Genomic DNA, 20697 nt, shown 5'->3' with positions numbered 1-20697 from the left:
GGTTTATGGCACCCTATTCCCCATGGAAAATCCCTGGCCTGGTCAAACCTAGTGCACTATATACGGAATAGGTTGCCATTTGGGACGCAATACAGGTAAAGATGGATAGTGACGTGAAGTGCTGAGAGGACATTTGGTCACATAAAATGAGTTGTGTAGAAACTAATACGTCTCCAATACCTCACCTTATTCTGTCAGTCAGCGTGAAAACAAAACGACAGAAATCTATCACCATGGCTACTCTAACCACTCTGTTTGAACAGTTACAAAATAAAGGTGATATAAAAAATATATTGATAGGCCTACTTGCGACAAACTATCACTAACTGTTGTGAGAAGCTTGAGAACTCAAAATAAGTTTACCTCTATCCCCAATAAATTGAGTTACCAAAGATCTGTTTTTAGTAAATAAGAATCAATTTAGTCTAATACGAAATCAATTTGGGTCCATCAGTCCAATTTGTGTCAATTTGAGTCCATCTTGTCCAAAAATAAGTCCATCTGAGTACAGACCAAGACTCTCCCTCAGTCATTGAGCAACCAAGCTTGTGTGTGTTGGCCATTTGTGTGGGTGTGTGTTTTTGTAATACCTATATTATAAGGATTATAGATTAGGGCGTGACCCCCACTGAATAAATCAACCCTTACAAAAGTCCTACAGGAATCCTGCAGGAAATCTGTTGTGTGTGTGTGTGTGTGTGTGTGTGTGTGTGTGTGTGTGTGTGTGTGTGTGTGTGTGTGTGTGTGTGTGTGTGTGTGTGTGTGTGTGTGTGTGTGTGTGTGTGTGTGTGTGTGTGTGTGTGTGTGTGTGGACGTGTTTAACTATACTTGTGGGGAGCAGAAGTCCCCACAAGAATAGTAAACAAACAAAAATTTGACCAACTGGGGACATGATTGTGGACTACAGGAAAAGGCGGGCTGAACAGGCCCCCATTAACATCACCGGGGCTGTAGTGGAGCGGGTCGAGAGTTTCAAGTTCGTTGGTGTCCACAACACCAACGATCTATCATGTCCAAACACACCAAGCCAGTCGTGAAGAGGGCACAACAAAACCTTTCCACCCTGTAGAGACTGAAAGGATTTGGCATGGGTCCCCATATCCTCAAAAAGTTATACAGCTGCACCACCGAGAGCATCTTGACCGGTTGCATCACCGCCTGGTATGGCAAATGCTCGGCATCTGACCGTAAGGCGCTACAGAGTGTAGTGCGGCCAAGCTTCCTGCAATCCAGGACCTATATAATAGGTGTCAGAGGAAAGCCCATAAAATTGTCAGAGACTCCAGTCACCCAAGTCATAGACTGTTCTCTCTGCTACCGCACGACAAGTGGTACCGGAGCGCCAAGTCTAGGACCAAAAGGCTCCTTAACAGCTTCTACCCCCAAGCCTTAGTCTGCTGAAAAATTAATCCCCCCCCCCCCCCCCCCATTTGTTTTGTAGACTGCTGCTACTCGCTGTTTATTATCTATGCATAGTCACTTCACCCCTACCTACATGTACAAATGACCTCTAACATGTACCTCTGCACACTGACTCGGTACCGGTACCCCCTGTATAAAGCCTCGTTATTGTTATGTTATTGTGTTACTTTTTATTATTTTTTACTTTAGTTTATTTGGTAAATATTTTCTTAACTCTTCTTGCATTGTTGGTTAAGGGCATGTAAGTATGCATTTCACGGTAAGGTCTACACTTGTTTTATTCGGCGCATGTGACAAATATAGTTTGATTTGATTTTGTTGGTCCCCACAAGGTCAAATGCTATTTCTAGGGGGTTTAGGGTTGAGGTTAGAATTAGTGTTAGAGTTAGAAATAGGTTTAGTGTTAGGAGGTAGGATTAGTTTTAGGGTTAGGAGCTAAGGTTAGGTTTAGGATTAAGGTTAGGTTTTTGGGGTTAAGGTTAGGGAATGGGTTAGGGGTTAGGGGTTAAGGAAAAAAGGATTTTGAATGGGACTGAATTGTATGTCCCCAAAAGGTTAGCTGCGCAAGACTGTGTGTGTGTGTGTATGTATGTGTATGTGTGTGCGTGTGTGTGTGTGCGTGTGTATGTGTGTGTGCGTGCGTGCGTGTGTGTATGTGTGTGTGTGTGTGTGCGTGTGTATGTGTGTGTGTGTATGTGTGTGCGTGCGTGCGTGTGTGTATGTGTGTGTGTGTGTGCGTGCGTGCGTGTTTGGCAACTTTCATCTAGCGGAAGAGGCTAGCCATTTTTATTGGACTCAAAGAGTAGGTATTATTCTTCCTTCAAAGTAGACGTGTCACACAAAGATCTATCTGTGGATATAGAAACTAGATCAGTGTTCTCTTCAGGGCAATTATAGGTGTGCATACCTTATCTACTAGATTAGGGTGGGCCTTTTTTATGCACCTTCAATGAATGATATCACTGACTGTTGGAATTATGGGCACAACCCTGTTAGCGTGGGCATAGGTCTATGTGTAACAGCTGTGTAATAATGAACATGCATGTAATGTAAAAACACTGAAATCTATTGGTATGTGTACACCTAACGTGTTGGTCTGTTTGTGTCATGTGGTGTGTGATGTCATTTGAAAGAAAACGGCCTATGCGTAAAATGCGTAAAATAGGCCTTATACTTTGGCCTTCTAGTCTACCTGTTTAAATGTTTTACAATCTGAAATAGTTATACTCTCACTCTCATTCAATACGTGCTCGTCCATAGCCACACAATACACTTCTGCGTGCGCGCTCCCGTCATCAGCCACCATACCCCCCTCTGCTGTATTTTCAGACTGGAGCTGCTGAAGCTCGATGCTCATACCACCGAGTCGCTCCGCGTTGGACACCCACCCTTCTCCACCGCACCGCCGCCTCAGCTGGCGGAGAATTTCCGTCTGGGTACAGGAAGATGGTGGGAGTGACGGGAGCTGCGTTGTCTTCCCCTGGATAAATCGGGAAAACACATGAAAACGTGTTTTTATTAGCCTACTTAGGCTACCCGGACCCGGGCAATAGGGAGGTAACCTTAACCGTCACCGAACCTTTCGAACGGAAGAGGACGCGAACGCAACAAGGAGTGGACTCTCTCTCGGGCTATGCTTCTTCTGGGCACATGCATGCAGACAGCCTAATCTCGAGCTATCCAGACTTGAGGAATTTATGGAACAGACAGACAGCACATTTCGCGAACTATGTCTTATTCGTTGGTAATTGAATAAAGGGAAGCAGGATCAAGGATATATTGTTTCTTCCTCATGGGAATTCGGTATTCCTTAGGGGAAAGCAAAGAGGAGGAAATTCACAGAATCTCTCCATGCACTCAATAGTTCTTCTCTACTCCACGCGTTTACAGTCCTGGCTACTTCTGTAGCCTATGACGAAGGAACCACGGCCTGGGGAAAAAAAGTTTCTACGCGTTGGATACAGAAGGGAGCACAGTAGTGACGTTTCTGGAGACGTTTTTGCTTCAATTTTAAACGGCAGTTTTTGTTTTTAAAAGCCTGTCCTGTTCATTGGATAGGCCTATTCTATGGAAAATGTAAATATTCGATAGGAATATTTAGTAGACATAATTTGACAGTTTTGTATTTCAGTCTATATATTTAATAGACTATTCATACAAGGGTGGGTGTTTCTCATAGCTTTCTGTTTTGCCATCTATTACCAACAAGTTTGTTCAAGACTCCAGCCTACTAAAAGGAGTTGGCTTATATCAGCTCAGCTGTCATATTTTGGGCACTTATTTCTCGATTTAAAATCGCTTCTCAAGGTCTTATAATTACTGTATCTGTACAGTCCCTGTCGTCTTGGAAGTGGGGATATTACCGATGTAGAGATCCGTAGAGGGAGGTCAGGAAAGGACGGGGCTGGAGCTTGGGAATAGGCCCGGCTGTGGAAGAACTACAGACTGGGTATGGGGGACAACAGCTAGACCGCTAAACGGACGCTGCCTACCTGGCTGCTGGTTTGGGGTGGTCGTGAACCAACCGACCCACCCACCTACCCGACAGCCAAAGCCTAACTCTTCAGCTTGGCTAGCATAACACGAAAGTATTCACCCACACTAGGGCTTTGAAATAGTCAGAAAGGGAAAGGAGGATATGCTATACGAGTTTATGCTATGAATGTTAGCCTATTATTTTCAACTGTTGACTCATGTAACTGAAACGGAAAGAGGATAACGCTTGTTTTTTTTCCAAGGGAAAGGAACTTTAAAGTGACATGTTTTGGAGCGCGTGCTCCGATAAGATAAGAAGGGACCGAAGCTGTAACTTTGTCGCAATTTTCTAGCCATGTGTAGCTTGTTATTGGAATGAGTGGGACAACAATCTACTGTGTATAGCCTACAACTCCTAAACAAGACACACACAATATGGGTCGTTTTGGACTTGGAAACATTATATAAATAATGTTCTCTTTTCGGATTGTATGTGTATTAAAATGTAATAATAACATGGGGACATTATTTTGATCATCAGTGAAGAAGACACGTGAGGACTTCTTGAGAGCGAGGCTGAGTAGGAGCCAAGCTCGAGCTGTCACTGGCGGCTGTCAAAACACTGCGCGTGGTGTGGAATAAAAAGTGAATATTTGAACAGCTGAACCCAGATTGTCTGTTCCACCCGATAAAAATCGTTATATGATTAAAAAAAACGGAATATCGGGGAAGGATGTTTAAAGAAGGGGATAGGAAAGAGGAAAGGACTTACAATCATTTCAACTGCCAGATGAGAGCGGGCAGAGCAACACACGAGTACAAAGTGGACAGCGAGGGCTTCCAAAGGCAAGGGACGAATTAATGGAATGTGAGTGCTGACGTAATACAGAGGTCGGGATAATGAGCTACTCAAGAGCCTGGAACGGTCCTTTTATATGAGTGAGTAGGCCTAGTTGGCTACATTCGTGCGTAGCCTAGTAGAAATACGTATTTTCTGTACACACCATATATCAAGTCGTGATTACAACCATCACCTTTTGCTCTCTCTCTCCTGTCTAGTCTTCCTCTGCCAGATGTTTCACTTAGTACTGTTACCTCATTGCCCGCGCACCGTCCGCCATCATTGATCAGATATTAGTATTTCCCCCTTCACGTCACTCCTCCAGCCTTCATAATGGCCTTGCAGCCGCTGCAACACCGGCAGCAGCAGCTTCTCCCACATGCCACGGAGGTTAGCTGCGCCTCAAGCAGCGACGGCGCGGTGACTGTGCGGATTATCGACAACACTAAGCACACACAACACGCGCCGTCGCCACAGCATCGACAATATCATGACTCTCCCCCAACCCCAACGACAAGGGACAGCAATACCAGAGGAGGATGGAGTGGAGAAGGTGGGGCTACCACTACCGCCAAAGGAGATCCCTCCAAACCCTGCACCAAATACAGCATCTCCTCCAGCTGTAGTTCAGGGGAGTCGGGAGTTCGGAGGGCTGTTATGAATAAGTTACACAGCCAGCAGAAGACTCTGCCCCAGTTGTTTGAGAGGTCTGCTGCCCAGTGGTGGGACCCCAAGTTTGATTCACCGATACTCGAAGAGGCGTGCCGTGAGAGGTGCTTCCCGCAGACTCAACGCCGCTTCCGCTATGTTCTGTCGTACATGGCCTCCGCCTCGCTCCTTTGGGGCGTGTATTTCGGGGTCAACCACGACCGCTGTGACCCGGCGACCTTCCTCGCCCCGACCGCCTCCTTCCTCCTTTTCCTCCTCCTCCTCTTCCTCTTTACCTTGACAAGGACCTATACTCACCTGTACAACCAGGCCTCGCTGCTCCTCATTGTGGCCACATTCGCCATCACTCTGGCTCCTCAGATCCAGACAGGAGGCTTCGTCTACCTGGAGAGAACCAGGGATGGCAACCTGACATTCCCTCGCACCCCAGGCGGAGTGGGCCCTACTCGGGCTCCCTGCATCTCCCCAGTGGGCACCTTCTCTCTGTGTATGGAGGTCCTGCTACTACTCTACAGTGTTCTCCATGTGAGGCTATATGCTTCAGTTTTACTGGGGCTCCTGTATTCAGTCCTATTTGAAGCCTTAGGGTGGCTGCCCCTGCTCCAGGGGAGAGATGGCAGTGGAGGAAATTATGGGGGGAATAGGTGGGGCGAGGCTGGGGTTGGAGGTGCAGAAGGGTCCCTAGGTTCTGGATCTAGTCCTGGAGGTCTTGGTTCTTCTAGCTCGGAATGGGACACCCTCCGCTGGCTGGGCCCGGCTAAGGCCCTCCTCCACCTGTGTGCCCACGCCATCGGCATCCAACTCTTCATCATGTCCGAGGTGCGATCCCGCTCCACCTTCCTCAAGGTGGGGCAGGCCATCATGCACGGCAAGGACCTGGAGGTAATTATTACTTATATGTTAGAGACGGATAAAATCAAAACATTGACACATTTAATCATCGAGAGCCAGATGATTTAATTTCATCATCATGCTCATCAAACAATCAAATAACATCAAATAGATCACAAATGGTTACATTCTTGATGTTCTCGAAACCAGTTGTTACCTGTCTTTGTGAATACGTTACAGGCGGAGAAGGAAACCAGTTGTTACCTGTCTTTGTGAATACGTTACAGGTGGAGAAGGAAACCAGTTGTTACCTGTCTTTGTGAATACGTTACAGGTGGAGAAGGAAACCAGTTGTTACCAGTTTTTGTGAATACGTTACAGGTGGAGAAGGAAACCAGTTGTTACCTGTCTTTGTGAATGCATTACAGGTGGAGAAGGAAACCAGTTGTTACCTGTCTTTGTGAATACGTTACAGGCGGAGAAGTAAACCAGTTGTTACCTGTCTTTGTGAATACGTTACAGGTGGAGAAGGAAACCAGTTGTTACCTGTCTTTGTGAATACGTTACAGGTGGAGAAGGAAACCAGTTGTTACCTGTCTTTGTGAATAAGTTCCAGGTGGAGAAGGAAACCAGTTGTTCACTGTCTTTGTGAATACGTTCCAGGTGGAGAAGGAAACCAGTTGTTCACTGTCTTTGTGAATACGTTACAGGTGGAGAAAGCGTTGAAGGAGCGCATGATCCACTCTGTCATGCCAAGGAGGGTCGCCGATGAACTGATGAAGCAGGGGGACGAGGAGATGGAGGGGAACGCAGGGAAGAGATACTCTGCCGGGGCTTGTTCGGCGTCGGCTGTGTCCACGGTCGGAGGTCCTGGGGGGGCTTCGTCGATCGCGGCGAGCCCCAAGAACCATCCCCATCATCATAGTCATCATAAGAGGAAGAAGACTTCGATCCCCAGAGGCCAGGTAAAAACACCATTGGCATAAAAACTCACCCGTTTAGCTTGGCCTTTTAGTCATTGTTTGTTTGTATGCTATTTTATTCCTCCTTTTTTGCTTCATGTGTGGTCTGCTTTTATTTATTTTATTATCCAAATCAATCAAATGTATTTTATTAAGCCTTTTTTACATCAGCAGTTGTCACGAAGTGCTTTACGGTAACCGGCCTAGACCCAGAAGAACAAGCAAAGCTTGCAAAGCTTATTGATTTACTGCAAAGTGTTACATTTTTAAAAACACTTTAAATAAAGTTTGATTTAATTTGATCATCAGATCATCTTCAGGCCATTCAACATGAAGCGGATGGAGCCTGTTTCTATCCTCTTTGCGGATATCGTCGGCTTCACCAAAATGTCTGCCAACAAGTCCGCCCACGCCTTGGTGGGGCTCCTCAATGACCTCTTCGGCCGTTTCGACCGGCTGTGTGAGCTGACGCGCTGTGAGAAGATCAGTACACTGGGAGACTGTTACTACTGCGTGGCGGGATGTCCCGAGCCACGTCCTGACCACGCTTACTGCTGTGTCGAGATGGGACTAGGTATGATCCAATGGGATAAAGATGGGTAGATAGCATTCTGTTAATTGCTCCTGCAACTTTTTTGTGCAATGTCTGTCATTACATTTTTGTGCTTTATTTATAGGTTTTCAGATATGAGAACAGAAAAACAGTACAACCCCAACCCCTCATTCCCCCATCCACCCCTCATTCCCCCATCCACCCCCTCATTCCCCCATCCACCCCTCATTCCCCCATCCACCCCTCCCTCCAATCCACCCACCAAGGTATCATACAAGGATAACATAGAAACATAAATTAAACAGAGCATAAACAGTAATAGGAACAAAAACAATGGAGAAAATAAAATCAGTATCATAATTATAGTTGAATCTTATCAGCACAATATATGGCCACTAGAACAGACATGACTGCTTACCAAAATATGCAAGTTACACGAAGTAAAAGACAGGCTCTCCAGTCGTTAATGGGGACCAGGTAAAGCCAAACTTTTGTCAGGCCCCATGGACAGTATACCTAACCTTCTCCAAAGGCAAAGATGACACCACCTCCTTAACCTGCTTCATAAAGGAGGGCGACTTTGCAGACTTCCAGTGAAGAGAACAAGACTGCGAGCTAGCAGCCAGGCAAATGCTATTGCATTCGCCTGATGCATGGTAGCATTCTGGTCTAGGGGAAGTACCCCAAAAATGGAAGTGAACGGGTTGGGGCTGACAGTTGTATTACACATATGGGAGACCGCTTAACAAATGTGGTCCCAGAAGCCACTCAAATATTGGCATGACCAAATCATGTCTCCCGCAGTCGCTGGACTCTGGTGGCATCTCAAACATTTGGGGTCAACATATGGATATATATTTGCCAATCTACCATTTGAGTAACGGAGACAGTGCAAAACTTTTAACTGAATGAGCCGATACCTTATGCAAAATGATGAGGTGTGGATACGCTCAATACTGTTTTGCCATATATCATCAGGAAGCACGCCACCCATGTCCTGCTCCCATGCAGATTTTGTATTTGCCAAGGAAGGAGGATTTATGTTCTGTATTATGTTGTATAATCTGGAGATTGTGTCCTTCAGATACGGGTTAAGATCTAAGCACCTCTCGAATGGAAGCTTAGTAGGCTCGAGTGGAAATGAAGGGAAATGTTTTTTGGCAAGGCTGAGAGTTTGCAGATATCTTTAAAAGTGGGTATTGGGATTATGGTCAACCCTCAGAGTATCAAATGAGACAAAGGTGTTATCAACAAATAGGTCACAAAAAACACCAGACCGTTCCTATGCCAGAACTGGAATGTCGTGTCAATCTGTGGCGCTGGGAAGAGATGTTAATGGAGAGAAGCAGCTTGCTTGTTTAAGGCTAAAGAGATTTCAAAATTGGGACCTAGACTGTAACTCCAGGATGGCCCAAGTTGGACCATCCTTTTTACAAATGTAGAAACCCAACAAACACATTTAGATATATTTGCTGACCAGTAGTAGTGTAAAAAATGGAGAATGCCCAGCCCACCTGCAGCCTTAGGTCTCTCTAGATATACCTTTCTCATTTGTGGATTTGACTTATTCCAAATTCATTTTAAATGTAGCTGTCCAGTTGTTTGACTATCGACTTTGGCCAAAAAATGGGAATCATTTGTAATAAGTACAAAAACATAGATAGTACAGTCATCTTAACAGAATGAATGCAACCTGCTAGTGAAATGGGAAGAGACGACCACCTTATGAAATCCTGCTTAGTGCGCTCCAGGAGTGTTTTGAAGTTATGTTTAAACAGAGCCTTAAATGAGCGTGTGACCTTCATCCCCAAATAAGTAAAGACCCAATACCTTCTGCTAACTGGTTAATGGGGAGGAACACACTTTTTGTTAGGTTTAACTCATAACTAGAGAATGTCCCAAAACCTTGTAGCATGTCCAAGAGATAGGGTATAGACTCCACAGTGATGCCTAATATAATTAAGGTTATTCTAGGTTCTCACTTCGAATAAGAACATTCAGGAATATAGACACCTTGTGAGTTATGTCGCCCCTTAATCCCCTCCTCTCCGCATAGGGCGATAGCAAGAGGCTCAGTAGCCATATCAAATAGGAAAGGGGATAAACAGCAACCCTGCCTGGCCCCCCTGTGGAGAGGGAAGTAGCTGGAGGTAACATTGTTGGTGCGAACAGAAGCCACTGTACAAAATATACACAGTACAAAATATAAATCCAGGAAAGGAATGACGGGCCAAACCCAAATCTCTCTAGTACTGTAAATAGATATCCCCACTCAACCCGGTCGAAAGCCTTCTCATCATCAAGAGAGCTGACAACCTCTGGCTGTTGAGTTGAGTGGGCAGAATAAAGAACATTAAATAGCTGGCGTATATTATAGAAAGATTGTCTACCTGAGATAAATACGGTTTAGTCAGAGCTAATTATATTAGGCATCACTGTCTCTAAACAGCGCAAGAGGACCTTAGTGAGAATGTTATAATCACAGCACAAAAGGCTTAAAGGGCGGTATGAGCCACAGTCTATGGGATTCTTGTCCTTTTTAAGTTTAGTGAAGCCATCATGCCCTGGAGCTTTACCGCTCTGCATGGACTGGATTGCCAGAGTAGCTTCATCATCACTTATTAAGGCATCCATGTTGGTTTGCTCATCTGAATTGAGACATGTGATGTCCAGATTGTCTAGAAATGCATGCATACGATATGTGTCAGGAAGAGCCTCTGACGAGTAAAGAGCAGAGTAGAATTGCTTAAATTGATTGTTGATTTCTGTGGGATTGGTAGAAGTTAAATCAGCTGCAACACAGATTTCAGGTCGAAACTGGTGAGATTACAACTTGCCAGCTTTCTCTCCGTGTTCATAAAATGTCTGCCTCGACTTAATCAGAAGCGGCTCCGTTTGTTTCGTGGAAAGATTGTCAAATTCCGATTGGTGTAGCAGTCTCTCTTTGTAGAGTTCAAGAGTTGGAGAAGAGGCATATCTGTTGTCCACATCTAGAATGAGTTGAGATAGTTCCGATAAGCGTTTAGTGCGCTGTTTATTGTCATACGCTGTGAATGAACTAATCCGGCCCCTTAGATATGCTTCTAATGACTCCCACTCAGTGGAATGAGACACGTGTCTTTGTCATTTTTGTGCAAAGTTTTGATCTGAAGGTCTTTTGAAACTGGTCTTCTTGACCTTCTGGTCAAAATGTTTTCCAATAAAACTATGGGAGCAATCAGCAGTGTGTGGGTGGGTACAGTATCTTTCGCCAGTTGACTTTTTGTACACTGCACCTGTTCCTAATTACTAGATGTGTGCTCACTACTTTCTGTCTGACCTGTGTGTGTTTGTTTGTGCTTCAGGGGTGATTGGGATCAAAGCAGTTTCAGTGTACTACCAGGAAAACGGTTCAACAAAGTCTTCTTCTGCTTCTTCTTCTACTCTGAAACTAGGCATGATCGTGGCCATTGAGCAGTTCTGCCAGGAGACGTGTGAGACGGTGGACATGAGGGTGGGGGTCCACACCGGCACGGTCCTCTGTGGGATCCTGGGGATGAAGCGATTCAAGTTCGACGTGTGGTCCAACGACGTCAACCTGGCCAACCTCATGGAACAACTGGGCGTCGCCGGGAAGGTACACCTATCAGATGCCACCGCCGGGTTTCTGGATGATCGCTACCAGCAGGAGGACGGGCGGGTGTTGGAGAGGGCGACGCAGGGCCTGATGGAGAAACTGAAGGGTAAGTTTTTATTTGATTTTGTTCTGTGTCCCCCTTTTCAGTACACACACACTGACGTCAGGCAGGACGCAGAAACACCGGCCGTCTCCATCTGCGCCTATTCAACATGATTGAGATATTTCCATAGTTATTACTTCCAATGTTGTTTTGAATAGTGTTTGAACATTCGCTAAGATTATATTTGGTTGTGATCTTTGCAAAATACCTATTTTGGACGCAGCAGTTGTTAGCTGGAATGCTAACACTCATTGACGTAGGCGGTGAGCAAAGCTAGCCAATAAGTAATTTTACTGGGTGAAGTTGAATTTGTTTTTAAAGTATAATGCAGTTGATTTGCCATAATGACACAAACTTCATATTAATAAGCAGGACATTCATACAAGTCCTACAATCCAATTATAATCCAAAAGTAGTGTGGAATAAGCAACATGTAAATAGAGGCTTTTTTTGCTTCCGGTCTATGAGAACTCACCCGTGTTCTACAAGTTGTGTGCATCGCCCTCGTGTGCGGCAATGTTTGTAAACACCGAAAGGGGTCTATTTTGGTTCTACGTTGATTACTTATAATAACTGGGTGTTTTGATTCTATGTTGTTTAGTTGATTGTAACAATGAAGCGTGTTATGTACATCCCAAACTTTCTAAAACTCCTGCTGGTAAGTATAACTTTAAATGAAAATGGGTTATTCTAGGTTATTATATCTCCTTAGGAAATGTGTTTTTTACCTCTCACTTCAAACAAGAACATTCAGGAATATAACATGTTATTACACATTTACAGACAACACGTGTGTAGTAGACTGAATGCTCACTGAATATACACATACGTCACATTGAACAGCAGGAAATATTGCAGACTGTGGCTTTCATCCCAGTGGGTGATGATATAATACCTAAAGCACATCACGGCCATATTCATGAAGCGTCTCAGAGCAGGACTGCTGATCCACCATCGGTTTTACCTTTTAAATCATATTTGAAAAAGATGACATGGACAGTGAGGACCTGATCCTAGATCAGCACTTCTACTCTGAGGCTTTATGGATATGGACCATGCAGGTTATCAGGTTTACACAGGGTCATACAGGGTCATACGGGGTCATCATTTCAAAACTCATAATAGTCAGTGAGTGTTTTGTAAGTAAATGAGTTAGCGCTAACACACACACACACACACACACACACACACACACACACACACACACACACACACACACACACACACACACACACACACACACACACACACACACACACACACACACACACACACACACACACACACACACACACACACACACACACACACACCGAGGCTGCTGGTTTATATTTGGCTGCTACTGTGTTTGTGCCCAGGTGTTGCATTGTGAGCAGAGCATGTTTGAGCTGCAGATAGGAGCTGATAAGACGGAGAGGGCAGGCACTTCAGTCCTGAGTAGGGTAGAAAAGTGGAGGGAGAGGGTGGGAGAGAGAGGAGGGCAGGAGATGAGATAGGGCAGGAGATGAGATAGGAGGGCAGGAGATGAGATAGGAGGGCAGGAGAAGAGAGAGGAGGGCAGGACAAGAGATAGGGGGGCAGGAGAAGAGAGAGGGGGGCAGTGGAATAGGGGGGTAGAAAAGTGGCGGGAGAAGAGGGGAGGGCAGGAGAAGAGAGGAAAATAAATAAAAAGAAAGAGGTTAGTGTTTCAGTAGAGGAGGTGTTCTCTGCTTCCTCCGCTTCCCTTTTGTATTATCTGACAAGTGATCTCTTTCCAGGCATAGAGGTGTGTGTGTCCTGTCCAGCTTGACCTGCGGATGGGTACATCATCAACAGGGGAACAGTCTTTACAGCTGTACAGCAGGGTATTCCTTATGGACTCTGAGGTCTCATCTGAATAGGAGCTGGTGCTCTATTGTCAGCCATAATGTCACCTCACATAGAGGGTTTGTGTGTCTCTGTGTGTCTCTGTGTGTCTCTCTATGTGTGTGTGTGTGTGTGTGTGTGTGTGTGTGTGTGTGTGTGTGTGTGTGTGTGTGTGTGTGTGTGTGTGTGTGTGTGTATAACCTTAAACACACAGTGAGTGTCTTTCAGCATATAATACAGATGCCTCTAACAGCTCCATCAGAGCCTAGCTAAAGACAGCACAGAGGAAGGGAGGGAGGGAGAGAATGAAGGGAAGGAGGTAGAGAGAAAGGGGCGATGTGGGAGAGAGAGAGAGAGAGGAAGGGAAGGAGGGAGGGAGGTGTAGAGGGAGAGAGAGATCAGGACAACGGTTTCTTTATGAAAAAGAGGCATCATTCTCTCTGTCTCCTGCAATCAATCTGCCTATTTCTATAGTCTTTACCTGGCTGACAACAATTATTTACCCTCCTCTTTCTGTCTCTATCTCTCTCGCTCGTTCGCTCTCACTGTCACCTTCTCTCTGTCCTCACCCTGACCCGAGTCACTTCACTGTGTCCCCTTGTTGAACCTCCTGATCACTCTCTCCATCCCTCTCTCTCCCTTTCTCTCTTTCCAGCCACTCAGACAGGGTGTTACCTAGGAGTGTAACGTTTCACCAAACCCACAGTTCGGTACGTATTGAGGTTTTGGGGTCACGGTTCGGTTTCAGTACAGCGGAAAAATGAAAATTCAACAGTTACTGTAGTTAGTTTTTGTTAAAGAAAATACAAAGTGTTGGTATTCCTGATTCCATATATGATCATGAGCGATATAATACATGATAAGCACACCATCAGGAATAACAACACTTTCTGTTTCCTTCAATGAAACACACGATTACTCATCAACAACGGCACTAAAATAAAGTGCAAAATGCTTGTGAAATCAATATGTGAACATGGTTCAGACATTGTATAGGCCTATGCTATAGTGTTTTCTAACAAAGAGAAATATATGCACACTTGAGTGACTCATAAAGGGGGCATGTCTGTAGCGTCAGTCTTCTAATTTGTCACTCTGGGGTAATGTGATGTGCTGTCACTGTTAAGTAGCTCTCTGTAGCCCTGGAAGTCAATCCATCTGTAGTAAGCGCAACCCATGGTGCATTAGCCAATTCAGCTTAAGCTTGCTTATATAGAGCGGTTACTACCTATTTGCTGAAATGGGTGCGAGAGGGCAAATTCATAATGTGGCTCAAGCACCTTCACAAGGTGCTGAAACCCCCTATTCTTCTCAACCAGGAGAATGGGCGCATATCCACCACTATAAACATACCTATCGCTCTTGTCATTTCTTTGACCCGGTCAGAATCAGCTTGCTCCAGTGGTAGGAATTAGAGGTCGACCGATTATGATTTTTCAACGCCGATACCGATAGCGATTATTGGAGGACCCAAAAAAGCCGATACCGATTAATCGGCAGATTTTTTATTTTTTTTATTTGTAAAAATGACAATTACAACAATACTGAATGAACACTTTTATTTTTACTTAATATGATACATCAATAAAATCTATTTAACATCCAAATAAATAATGAAACATGTTTAATTTGGTTTAAATAATGCAAAGACAAAGTGTTGGAGAAGAAAGTAAAAGTGCAATATGTGCCATGTAAAAAAGCTAACGTTTAAGTTCCTTGCTCAGAACATGAGAACATATGAAAGCTGGTGGTTCCTTTTAACATGAGTCTTCAATATTCCCAGGTAAGAAGTTTTAGGTTGAGGTTATTATAGGAATATTTCTCTCTATACCATTTGTATTTCATATACCTTTGACTATTGGATGTTCTTATAGGCACTATAGTATTGCCAGTGTGACTGTATAGATTCCGTCCCTCTCCTCGCCCCTACCTGGGCTCGAACCAGGAACACATCATCAACAGCCACCCTTGAAGCATCGTTACCCCTCTGCAAGGGGAACAACTACTCCAAGTCTCAGAGCGAGTGACGTTTGAAACGCTATTAGCGCGCACACCACTAACTAGCTAGCCATTTCATATCGGTTACACCAGCCTAATCTCGGGAGTTGATAGGCTTGAAGTCATAAACAGCGCAATGCTTGAGGCATTGCGAAGAGCTGCTGGCAGACGCACGAAAGTGCTGTTTGAATGAATGCTTACGAGCCTGCTGCTGCCTACCACCGCTCAGTCAGACTGCTCTATCAAATATCAAATCATAGACTTAATTATAACATAATAACACACAGAAATACAAGCCTTAGGTCATTAATATGGTAAAATCCGGAAACTATCATTTCGAAAACAAAACGTTTATTCTTTCAGTGAAATACGGAACCGTTCCGTATTTTATCTAACGGGTGGCATCCATAAGTCTAAATATTCCTGTTACATTGCACAACCTTCAATGTTATGTCATAATTACGTAAAATTCTGGCAAATTAGTTCGCAACGAGCCAGGCGGCCCAAACTGTTGCATATACCCTGACTCTGCGTGCAATGAACGCAAGAGAAGTGACACAATTTCCCTAGTTTAATATTGCCTGCTAACATACATTTATTTGAGCTAATATGCAGGTTTAAAAATATATTTTTATTTATTTTTCCGTTATTTTACCAGGTAAGTTGACTGGGAACACGTTCTCATTTGCAGCAACGACCTGGGGAATAGTTACAGGGGAGAGGAGGGGGATGAATGAGCCAATTGTAAACTGGGGATTATTAGGTGACCATGATGGTTTGAGGGCCAGATTGGGAATTTAGCCAGGACACCGGGGTTAACACCCCTACTCTTACGATAAGTGCCATGGGATCTTTAATGACCTCAGAGAGTCAGGACACCCGTTTAACGTCCCATCCGAAAGACGGCACCCTATACAGGACAGTGTCCCCAATCACTGCCCTGGGGCATTGGGATATTGTTTAGACCAGAGGAAAGAGTGCCTCCTACTGGCCCTCCAACACCACTTCCAGCAGCATCTGGTCTCCCATCCAGGGACTGACCAGGACCAACCCTGCTTAGCTTCAGATATACTTCTGTGTATTGATTTTAAGAAAGGCATTGATGTTTATGGTTAGGTATATTCATGCAACGATTATGCTTTTTTCGCAAATGGGCTTTTGTTAAATCATCCCCCGTTTGGCAAAGTTGGCTGTCTTTGTTAGGAAGAAATAGTCTTCCCAGTTCACAACAAGCCAGGCAGCCCAAACTGCTGCATATACCCTGACTCTGTTGCACAGAACGCAAGAGAAGTGACACAATTTCCCTAGTTAAAATAAATTCATGTTAGCAGGCAATATTAACTAAATATGCAGGTTTAAAAATATATACTTGTGTATTGATTTTAAGAAAGGCGTTGATGTTTATGGTTAGGTACATTGGTGCAACGACAGTGCTTTTTTTGCGAATGTGCTTGTTAAATCACCCGTTTGGCGAAGTAGGCTATGATTCAATGATAAATTAACAGGCACTGCATCGATTATATGTTATGCAGGACGAGCTAGATAAACTAGTAATATCATCAACCATGTGTAGTTAACTAGTGATTATGTTAAGATTGATCGTTTTTTTATAAGATACGTTTAATGCTAGCTAGCACCTTACCATGGCTCCTTGCTGCACTCGCATAACAGGTAGTCAGCCAGCCACGCAGTATCCTCGTGGAGTGCAATGTAATCGGCCATGATCGGTGTCCAAAAATGCCGATTACCGATCGTTATGAAAACTTGAAATTGGCCCTAATTAATCGGCTATTCCGATTAATCGGTCGACCTCTAGTTGGAATACTGGGGTGATGTCGGCGTAAATGTGTCAAAATGTTTTGAGGTGTGTGGCGACATACTCTCTCTGTCCCTCGTCATTGTAATCTACTGGGAAGCCAAAATGTCCCCAAACTGGAGATTTAAACGATGACGGAGGATCCTCCATTTCTGGTTTATCGACCCCACCACTTTCCATTGTGCAGAACTAGTTCCTGACTGCGCCTCACAAAAGGACAGTTTGAAATGCACCAATTAAGATTATATTTTTGATTACAATGTCCACATAGGCTCCAGTTGTTTTAATGGAATAGCCTAAAATGTTCTGATTTACTCAAGAGACATACAACACAGCGTAGACATTGCCTACAGTGTCACGCCCTGACCTTAGAGAGTCTTTTTTATTCTCTATTTGGTTATGTCAGGGTGTGACTTGGATGGGGAAATCTATGTTTCTATTTCTTTGTTGGCCGAGTATGGTTCCCAATCAGAGGCAGCTGTCTATTGTTGTCTCTGATTGGGAATCATACTTAGGCAGCCCTTTTTCCCACCTTCAGTTGTGGGATCCTGTTTTTGCATAGTTGCTGTCTAGCCCTGCAGAACGTTACGTTCGGTTTTGTATTTTGTTGTTTTGTCGGAGTTCAGTATTAAAAATCATGAACACTTTCCACGCTGCGCTTTGGTCTCATTCATCTAACGACGGACGTAACATACAGGCCCTTGTGTTTTCATTTTATATACAGTGCCTTCGGAAGGTATTCAAACCTTATTATAAAATCGATTAAATATGTATTTTTCCTCAGCAATATACACACAATACCCCATAATTAAATGTTTGAAATTTTATTAAAAATAAAAAACAGAAATACCCTATTTACGTAAGTATTCTGACCCTTTGCTATGAGACTCGAAATTGAGCTCAGTTGCGTCCTGTTTCCATTGATCATCCCTGAGATGTTTCTACAACTTGATTGACTCCTCCTGTGGTAAATTCAATTGATTGGAAATTATTTGAAAAGGCACACACCTGTCTATATAAGGTCCCACAGTTGACAGTGCATGTCAGAGCAAAAACCAAGCCATGAGGTCGACGGAATTGTCCGTAGAGCTCTGAGACAGGATTGTGTCGAGGGTCAGATCTGGGGAAGGACACCAAAAAATGTCTGCAGCATTGAAGGTCCCCAAGAACACAGTGGCCTCTGTCATTCTTAAATGGAAGAAGTTTGGAACTACCTAGACTCTTCTTGGAGCTGGCCGCCAAACTGAGCAATCTGGGGAGAAGAGCTTTGGTCAGGGAGGTGACCAAGAACCCGATGGTCACTCTGACAGAGCTCCAGAGTTCCTCTGTGGAGATGGGAGAACCTTCCAGAAGGACAACCATTTTTTCAGCACTCCACCAATCAGGCCTTTATGGTGGAATGGCCAGGCGGAAGCCACTGCTCAGTAAAAGGCCTGAAGACTCTCAGACCAGGAGAAGGCACCTGAAGTAAGGCACCTGAAGACTCTCAGACCAGGAGAAACAAGATTCTCTGGTCTGATGAAACCAAGATTGAACTCTATGGCCTGGATGCCAAGCGTCACGTCTGGAGGAAACCTGACACCATCCCTATGGTGAAGCATGGTGGTGGCAGCATCCTGCTGTGGAGATGTTTTTAAGCAGCAGGGACTGGGAGACTAGTCAGAATTGAGGCAAAGATGAACAGAGCAAAGTACAGAGAGATCCTTGGTGAAAACCTGATCCAAAGTAGAAAGTTCACCTTCCAACAGGACAACAACACTAAGCACACAGCCAAGACAACGCAGGAGTGGCTTCTGGACAAGTCTCTGAATGTCCTTGAGTGGCCCAGCCAGAACCCGGACTTAAACCCGATCGAACATCTCTGGAGAGACCTGAAAATGGCTGTGCAGCGACACTCCCCATCCAACCTGACAGAGCTTGAGAGGATCTGCAGAGGAGAATGGGAGACACTCCCCAAATACAGGTGTGCCAAGCTTGTAGCGTCATACCCAAGAAGACTCAAGGCTGTAATTGCTGCCAAAGGTGCTTCAACAAAGTACTGAGTAAAGGGTCTGAATACTTATGTAAATGTGATATTTCTGCTTTGAATTTTTTTAAATAAATTAGCAAAATGTCTATAAACCTGTTTTTATTATGTCATTATGGGGTAGTGTGTGTAGATTGATGAGGGAAAAAAACGATTTAATGCATATTTGAATAAGTCTGTAACCTATGTTTTATGTAGTCATTCGGTTTCACAGTATGGACCGAACCGAGGTCCCCATACCGAACGGTTTGGTACAAATATGTGTACCTTTATACCCCTAGTGTTACCCGTCTTATCCACTCAGCGATTCACCTGTCATTCCACACACACACACACACACACACACACACACACACACACACACACACACACACACACACACACACACACACACACACACACACACACACACACACACACACACACACACACACACACACACACACACACACACACACACACACACACACACACACAGCCCTTACCCAGCACCAGTCCAGTTTATTGCAGTGACTCATGGTTTTCTCATATAGCTTTACTAGCAGTGATAGCCTCTCTGTGCCCTGGCGCTGCTATTTGTGTGTGTGTGTGCAACTTTGTGTGTGTGTGTGTGTATGTTTGAATCTGCCATCTCTCCTATTTCAGCCCAGGTGGTGAGGCTTGCATTTTGTGCCCAGGGTTTGTTGTTGTTGAGCTCTGGGTTACACACACACACACACACACACACACACACACACACACACACACACACACACACACACACACACATTCACATACACACACAAAGAGTCTGAATAGCCATGGATAGATATGCTGTGTTCAGGCTTTTTGCACTCCTGTTGTGGGGTGCTGTAACTCAGGGAAATGGGGTTAGGAATGAGTGTGTTTGTACGTGTGTGTGTTTGTATGCATTAAATTGCATTAATTGCATGTATGCATCTGCAAACTCATCCCGGGATACCCAGTATTACTAGTAGTGTACACAAGTTGTTTTTATTTTTAAACGCAGCAAGATATTTCTTATGCGTTTTCTTTTTTTCCTGCGTGAAAAGTATGAATTCTGTGTTAACTAGCAAGTTAAACTTGGGATTTGTTTTATCTAAGTAAGTGGCTGAATTAATAAGGTGAAGGGGCATTTTATTGTGGTAGCTTTCTGCCGTGTTTGAGAAGTCAAATCCCTTTGGATGAGTTATCTGTACAGCTGCTACTGCAGTTTGATTTCCTTGCATTTTTTTCTCCTCTTCATTCTGGACCTGTCTGCTCCTCCCCCCTCTTCTCCAAGCAGAGGAGGCAGGCCCGTTGCCCTAGCGACCCCAGGCTCCACACAGACACAGCGTGTACAAAGTAATGTTCTTCCTTCAGACAAGAATGTGTCAAAACTTTGTTCATTTGCACAACGTCTCTCATTCATATTTGCTTGTAAAATGTCTAAACTCACCAAAAATTGCATGAGCTGGATTGCCTGTCTTTGCAATTTGTTTATTTTTGTTTGCGCTCGTTAGCAGATTTAGCTAGCAACCTCCATGAAAATTCACTATTA

The 20697-nt window shown here is 44.3% G+C and overlaps 1 protein-coding gene across 1 annotated transcript in view; it reads left to right on the top strand.

Annotated features, from left to right (window-relative positions):
• The first annotated feature begins 2723 nt into the window (after positions 1 to 2723).
• The window catches only part of adcy9 (adenylate cyclase 9), a 65969-nt gene continuing 47995 nt past the window's right edge, over positions 2724 to 20697 (top strand). Inside the window, exons 1-5 of the mRNA XM_055917743.1 lie at positions 2724 to 4836; positions 4957 to 6289; positions 6949 to 7203; positions 7510 to 7774; positions 11188 to 11475. Coding sequence (XP_055773718.1) covers positions 5072 to 6289; positions 6949 to 7203; positions 7510 to 7774; positions 11188 to 11475 — 2026 coding nt within the window. The 5' untranslated portion in view covers positions 2724 to 4836; positions 4957 to 5071. The remainder of the gene's footprint in view (positions 4837 to 4956; positions 6290 to 6948; positions 7204 to 7509; positions 7775 to 11187; positions 11476 to 20697) is intronic.

This window comes from Salvelinus fontinalis, chromosome 3, assembly GCF_029448725.1.
Source record: "Salvelinus fontinalis isolate EN_2023a chromosome 3, ASM2944872v1, whole genome shotgun sequence".
NCBI lineage: Eukaryota > Metazoa > Chordata > Actinopteri > Salmoniformes > Salmonidae > Salvelinus > Salvelinus fontinalis.
This window is presented reverse-complemented; position numbering and strand designations above follow the sequence as displayed.